The 7411-nt window shown below is 30.7% G+C and overlaps 2 protein-coding genes across 2 annotated transcripts; both read left to right on the top strand.

The window, feature by feature from the left end:
• The first annotated feature begins 2765 nt into the window (after positions 1-2765).
• On the top strand, positions 2766-4685 carry LOC145029773 (uncharacterized). The gene is made up of 4 exons (XM_078978239.1): positions 2766-3097; positions 3190-3343; positions 3385-3676; positions 3904-4685. The coding sequence occupies exons 1-4, from the start codon at positions 2766-2768 to the stop codon at positions 4683-4685; spliced, it is 1560 nt and encodes a 519-aa protein (XP_078834365.1).
• On the top strand, positions 4682-5382 carry LOC145029772 (uncharacterized). Its single transcript, XM_078978238.1, has 2 exons — positions 4682-4763; positions 4847-5382. The coding sequence occupies exons 1-2, from the start codon at positions 4682-4684 to the stop codon at positions 5380-5382; spliced, it is 618 nt and encodes a 205-aa protein (XP_078834364.1).
• The last annotated feature ends 2029 nt before the right edge of the window (positions 5383-7411 follow it).

The raw sequence follows: 7411 nt of genomic DNA, 5'->3' as shown, positions 1-7411 counted from the left end.
CACCCAAGTTTGGGAGTTCACGGCCCAAGAATATCTTAGGTCGTAAACTCCAAAATGATGCTCAAGATGGTGCTTTTAAGGCACCTAAGGCCTTAGACTTTCACCTAGACTAGTTCCCAATCAATCAAGGGCCTTAAACACATAAGAATCGCCTTGCAAAGTAAGTTTACGGCCATGACATGGTTCATGGGCCGTAAACTCATTAAAGGGGCACCAAAGTGTGTCAAGGATCTTCATATGCTTGGAATAAAAGCCTAGAACCTATGCCACTTGTGCATGAGACTTGAAAACATCAAAAACACTCATCCTTAAGAGTTTACGGCCGTAAACTCTAAGGGAATTGGCCTTGGGGCCGTAAACTCCTCAAAGGAGTGTTTCTAGGTCTTAAACCCTTCCAAGAATTTAACCACCAAGTTGGAATAATTCTAGGAATCATTTGGAACTTCAAAACACACAATACCCCCATGGTTGGGAGTTTACGGCCGTAAACTCAAGAGTTTACAACCGTAAACTCCATGTTTGTTGGTATTTGAAGGGTAACCACTCATACAAGGTCCTTTGGAACTTTAAACCCCCTTTAGCCTTGTCCCACAACAACTTAGATACAACCATTAGGACTTATAACACTTATACAAAGTGTTTACATGTTCTAGAGTGTCCCAACTTATTTCATTAGTTATTATTTGGCTAATTAGTTATATATGTGCTCATTATATGATAACTAGGCTCGTGCGTGTGAACAAGTCTCCGGTTCCCACCTAGCACAGTATCCAACACTTCAATCCAATCCACTCACCACAAGTGAGTTTACCCCCCTTTAATTAACCTTTGAAATACTTTAAATGTTTTAAATGCTTTTATGGGGGGGGGGAATACAAGTTGAATACTTATAGTTATTACATCAATCGCATGTGATTAATAACTATAAAACCAGTAATTTTACTACTAATCAAACTGTTTATCAAAGCTGTTTTACTTCCAACTGTTTTACAAACTATTTTACTTATCAAACACTTTTACTTAAACTTTGTTATGCTTATTATAAATTTCATGTCCGTATATGTATAGTTATATAATCAATGTTTAAAAGGCTTAGGAAGGCCGCACGCCCTATTTCCTTTTCCTCGATTTGGATGTGGTCTGGTGGGATATCGGGTAGCAGTCCAAAGGTTGTTTAAATATTAATTATATATCATGTGTACATGTATGGTCATAAAAGTTCTTCCATGTTAATACCTATTAGTTACATCATTTGTAAGTTACCATCGGGGTAACACAGGATCATACACATACTATTGTTAGATCAATGAGTCAGTTCATTCATGAGTCAATACTTATTACTATGAGAACATATACAACTATACTAGAAAGAGAAAATATACAACTATACTAGAAGGATAACATATACAACTATACTATGAGAATATATATACAACTATACTAGAAAGAGAACATATACAGCTATACTATGAGAACATATACAACGATACTAGAATGAGTAACAATACATTATAGACACATATATACATTGACAGAATTGTGATCCACTGTATCGGAGCATGCCTTAAATGTCATGGCCCGAGTTTTTGCCGGAGTCTCTTGGAGGGAGAGCGTGAGTTTGCGTATAGATCTATACTGGATTGACTATCCTACACCTTACTGCTAGCTACAGCCGGACCTGCAGGTCTGCGGGTGCCAAACGTCATATCATTTTACAACCTACATTTGTCGTTGTTTATCCTGTCGATAGTATGGTACAAAAAATCACATGATACCTTAATATAAATCCGGTTTAAGGTAGTTAGTACATCAGTAGATCCTATAATACAACACTACAGTACTACAATAATTTACCCATCACATATACTTAGTGATTATTTCACTTAAACATTTATGTACAAACTATATTTTGTTAATGATAGTTACACTTGGGAAATTACACACTTTTACAACAAACGAACATACAAAACAGTTAAGCCTTGGTAGAAGGCTACTTTAATAGAAAATATAGGTTTTTCTGAGGGATTCAAACGTTTACAAACACTTACAAACATTTACATACATTTTACAAACTTACCCTTGAGACATGTTCAATCGTTTTGATAACAAACACCGACACTAAAATACTTATGAACTCACCAGCTTTATGTTGATAAACTCTTTCAAAATAACTTGTATTCTCAGGTCATCAGTAGATAGGTACCGAGGCCAGCTTTTGAGAAGATGGAGCGCATTCAAGACTCATCTTATTATTTTGATTTACATTTTTGGTGTCTATAACTGTACAAAACACGCTTGTATTAAAATTATATATTTAATGCAATGGATGATGTTGTTTGCTTATTTACTGTTATACTGTGTTGTGATACTTTACATGACGTCCTCCACCCAAGAACGTTTCCGTTGTTCATGGTTTTGGGGTGTGACAAAGCAGTTATTTGAAACTATGTTTCTTCATAATTGATAACAGTTTATACTTTTTATTACATATTTTTTATATTTTTGCTTACGGTATAATCATATTTTATTTTTTTACAAAATATTATGCAGTTGTTTATACAATTGAATTTCAAAAAAGAGGTTTGTTGCATAGTCATATATGTTTAGTTATGCATTTTGACTACAAGTTACCCACTGTTGATTTTATCGATACGACAATTTTCACTAAGATACCAAACATAGATGAAGATCTAGAATTGTATTCACTTGTGAATAAGTTCATGATTCATGGTCCATGTGGAGCTGAAAACATAAATTGTCCATGCATGGTCGAAAACAAGTGCTCAAAAAACTTTCCAAAGCAATTCTGTAATCATAACTATGTTGATCAGAATAATTTTCCATTATATAAGAGAAGAAACGATGGTCATTTTGTTGAAAAATCAGGTGTGAAGTTGGATAATAGAAATGTTGTCCCATACAACAAATATTTATCGAAAAGATATCAGACACATATTAACGTTGAATGGTGCAATCATGGTTCTTCTGTAAAGTATTTATTCAAATACATAAACAACGGATCTGATACAGCTACAGTTACCGTTGTACGAAGCAATAATGAATCTGATAGTAATGATGCAGTCGATGAAATAAATGTGTATTACGATTGTAGATATTTATCTGCATTTGAAGCATCATGGAGATTTTTTTTAAATATGATGTTCATTACAAATATCCTTATGTGGCTAGACTTCCTTTTCATCTTCCTGGTCAACAACAAATTGTATATGGGGAAGACGATGAAATTGACGATGTTCTCGACAAACCGCCTGTTGCTTCTTCAATGTTCACAGCTTGGATGGAGTGTAATGCAGTTAATGGTGATGCACAGAAACTTACGTCTGTTGAATTTCTTACAAAGTTTGTTTGGAAACATGGTGATAGGATTTGGAAGCCAAGGAAGTAGGAAAGTGCATTGGTAGAATTCATTCGGTTTCACCTAAACTAGGGGAAACTTATTTCTTAAGGATTTTGTTAAATAAGGTGAAAGGTCTGAAATCATATGAAGAAATTTGCATAGTAAATGGTGAACAATATTCTTCTTTTAGAGATGCTTGTTATGCTCTTGGGCTCTTGGATGATAATAGGGAATACATCGATGCAATAAAAGAAGCAAGTCATTATGGATCTGGTTTTTACCTACGATTCTTATTTGCTACATTTTTTATGTGTAACAGTATGTCTAAACCAGAGGTTGTTCGGGAAAACACATGGTAATATGTGGCTGATGGAATTCTTTGTAACCAACGATAGAGATTCAAGTCTCCAGGTATTAAAGTTTATTATTATTATTATTATTTATTTAAATAGTCAATGATTTATTTTTAAACTTACATTAAATAATATAATTATAAATAAATATTGTTAATAACATTTCTAATTAATTGTCTCTTTGTTCTCCAGACTTATCACTCAATGAAAATCAACTTAAGAACTTAACTTTGTTCGAGATAGAACAAGTTTTACTCCGTAACTCGAGTTTAAAAAATTATAAAAACATGCCTATCCCGGATGTTGATTCTGTTTCTTCTTCAAACAATCAACTTATCACCGATTTGATATATTATGACATTCCCTTTATGAAGACTGAATCTGATCGTATGCATCTTGCATTGACAAATGAGCAGTGTCACATTTTTCTTGATATCATGAGTGTAGTTAAAGAAAATAAAGGAGGTGTCTTTTTTGTTTATGGTTATAGTGGAACTGATAAAACTTTTTTATGGAAGACAATATCTGCAGCTATTAGAAAAGATGGTCATATTGTTTTAAATGTTGCTTCAAGTGGGATTGCTTCATTATTATTGCCCGGAGGTAGAACAACACACTCTCGATATATAATTCCAGTTGAACTAACAGAGGATTATGTTTGTAGAATAAATCGAGATAGTGACCTTGCTAGCTTATTGAGAAAAACATCATTGATAATTTGGGATGAAGCTCCTATGGTCCATAAGCATGCATTTGAAGCTTTAGATCGAAGTTTGAAAGATGTATTCAAGTATGAAAATTCTAGCAACTCATATATTCCGTTTGGAGGGAAAGTTATTGTTTTCGGAGGAGATTTTAGACAGATTCTACCTGTTATTTCAGGTGGAAGTAGACAAAACATTGTTAATGCTTCTTTAAGTTCTTCATATTTATGGCAACAATGCAAGATCCATATATTAACAAAAAAAACATGAGACTAACCGTTGGAAGGGATCAATCTGATATAGAAAAAACCAGAGATTTTGCAAAATGGCTGTTGGATATAGGAGAAGGCAAACTTGGTGGTATCAACGATGGAGAAACGAATATTGATATACAGATGATATTCTCATTAATGATCCACATGATCCTATAGGTTCATTAATCGAGTTCGTCTATCCTTCGATTTTGGAAAAGTACTACAATACAAGCTATTTTCAAGAAAGAGCAATACTTGCTCCAAAGAATGAAGTGGTTCAGGAAATAAATGACCGTTTGCTATTGAAGTTTCCAGGACATGAGGTTGAATACCTAAGTACAAATAGTATATGCCAATCTGAATTTGTTCATGATCAATTTGATGCAAATTTATATTCACATGATGTTTTAAATGGTCTGAAAGTATCAGGTTTACCAAACCATAAGTTAGTTTTAAAAATCGGTGTTCTGGTTATGTTGTTGAGAAATATTAATCAAAAAAACAACTTGTGTAATGGAACAAGACCCCAGGTGATATCATTGGGCAAACGTGTTATAGAGGCACGCATCATATCTGGAACTAATATTGGAAACCACACTTTTATTCCAAGAATGTCTTTAACTCTATCAGAAAAGAAAATTCCATTCAAATTCCAAAGAAGGCAGTTTCCATTGGATGTATATTTTGCAATGACCATTAATAAGAGTCAGTGACAGTCATTATCCAAGGTTGGTTTGTTTCTCAAATATCCCATGTTTTCACATGCCCAATTATATGTTGCCTTATCTAGAGTTCAAAGCAGGGATGAATTAAAATTATTAATTTTAGATAAGGATGATAGTCTCACAAATAAAACTTCCAATGTCGTTTATAAGGAAGTTTTTGGGAATTTATAAACAGTGCTTTTCTACCATCTTTTATTTACTTTTCATGTATCATACTTCATCCATCATATTAATTAATTAATTTATAGAACTTTATTGTATTTGATTTATTCATATTAATTACAATATCACTATTCTTCATTTTTCCTAAACTTTCATATCTTTTTTATTACAAATGAAAAAGTATAATTCTATTTCAATTTATCATCCGTGGATTTCCACGGGTTTAAAGATAGTATATATATATCAATGTTGTAAAAAATGCTCGCGTTAGCTAGTCGGTGGATCAGGGTCAAACGATTAATCGGTTAGGCGGAGATTAATCGGAGGATTAATCGGGGACCATTAATTACTAATTTGTTGAATTTTAAAAAATTAAATATCACTAATATCATATAAAAGTTCGTAAATACCACTAATATGATAACAAAATAGATTAATATGATGATTATTACAACACTAATCATGCCTCAAATAGTTTCCGTTGGGATAATTTTTTTTTCAAAATGTTAAAATTTTATCGTTTTATAATGTTTCACTTATTATATATACAGAGATTAATTGCTAGGCACACTCTAATCAGTCGAGTAGTACCTAGAGATTAATCGGGACCTAGTCAGGATTTTAATAACAGTGAATATATATATATATATATATATATATATATATATATATATATATATATATATATATATATATATATATATATATATATATATAAATTCAGGTTCATTTGAGACCATTCTAATTTTGTGAAACCCTTTGATCAAATCTAATAATTTTGAAATGCAAAATAAATGGAAAAATCCAAAAAAAAAAATTTAAATATTTATTTCGGAACTTGAATTAACTAAAAAAATAAAAAATAAATAAAAAACATTAAAAAATAAATAAATAAAAATCCCGTTTTTTTGAAAAATACGTAAAATATTCTAATAGAATATTACACTGATATATTCTAAAAAATAATTTTAAAATGCAAAATAAATGAAAAAATCTAAAAATTCTTTTTTTAAATATTATTTTCGAAACTTGAATTAACTAAAAAAATATAAAAAATCCCTTTTTTTTTAAATACATGAAATATTTTAATAGAATATTACACTGTACATATTCTAAAAAATAATTTTAAAATGCAAAATAAATAGAAAATCCAAAAATTCTTTTTTTAAATATTATTTTCGGAACTTGAATTAACTAAAACAAATAAAAATAAAAAAATAAAAAAAATAAAAAAAATGTGTCTCACGATCTCACAAAATTAAACCGTCTCACATGAACTTAACCTTATATATATATATATATATATATATATATATATATATATATATATATATATATATATATATATATATATATATATATATATATATATATATATATATGAAAAAAAGCAAAGAATGTGGTTGGACGACACGTAGATAATGCATACCACCGTTTTATGTGGTCCCACGTGAACCATCACATGATTTCTTTGAAGTTTAAACCCACCGACTCTTTACGCCGACTCTTCAACATCGATACATATTATACTTCTTCAGTCCACATGTCCGATGCCTTTTCTTTCGTGTTTGTAGTTTCTAAACATTCTATTCCAAACGTCCCAACTCTCAACCATTATATCAAATGGACCGACAACAATAGTCTTTTATCCAAAAAAAAAAAACATTTATAATTACAAATATAACTTAGATCAACCACATTATTTCCACATCATTACAATATCACTAATGTTTCAATAGTGCCATCAGATTTACAATGTCTATTCAATAACAGTCCGACTACCACATCAACAATTACTTTATATATATATATATATATATATATATATATATATATATATATATATATATATATT

The sequence above is a fragment of the Lactuca saligna genome, chromosome 2, assembly GCF_052625555.1.
Source record: "Lactuca saligna cultivar CGN05327 chromosome 2, ASM5262555v1, whole genome shotgun sequence".
NCBI lineage: Eukaryota > Viridiplantae > Streptophyta > Magnoliopsida > Asterales > Asteraceae > Lactuca > Lactuca saligna.
This window is presented reverse-complemented; position numbering and strand designations above follow the sequence as displayed.

Bases quoted from the DNA above. Each gene is read 5' to 3' on its own strand.
- LOC145029773 (XM_078978239.1), top strand. From the start codon at position 2,766: ATGGTCGAAAACAAGTGCTCAAAAAACTTTCCAAAGCAATTCTGTAAT. The intron at 3,098-3,189 runs GTATTACGATTG...TTATGTGGCTAG, and splicing joins GCAGTCGATGAAATAAATGT to ACTTCCTTTTCATCTTCCTG. The intron at 3,344-3,384 runs GTTGAATTTCTT...ACATGGTGATAG, and splicing joins ATGCACAGAAACTTACGTCT to GATTTGGAAGCCAAGGAAGT.
- LOC145029772 (XM_078978238.1), top strand. From the start codon at position 4,682: ATGAGACTAACCGTTGGAAGGGATCAATCTGATATAGAAAAAACCAGA. The intron at 4,764-4,846 runs GCAAACTTGGTG...ATGATCCTATAG, and splicing joins GCTGTTGGATATAGGAGAAG to GTTCATTAATCGAGTTCGTC.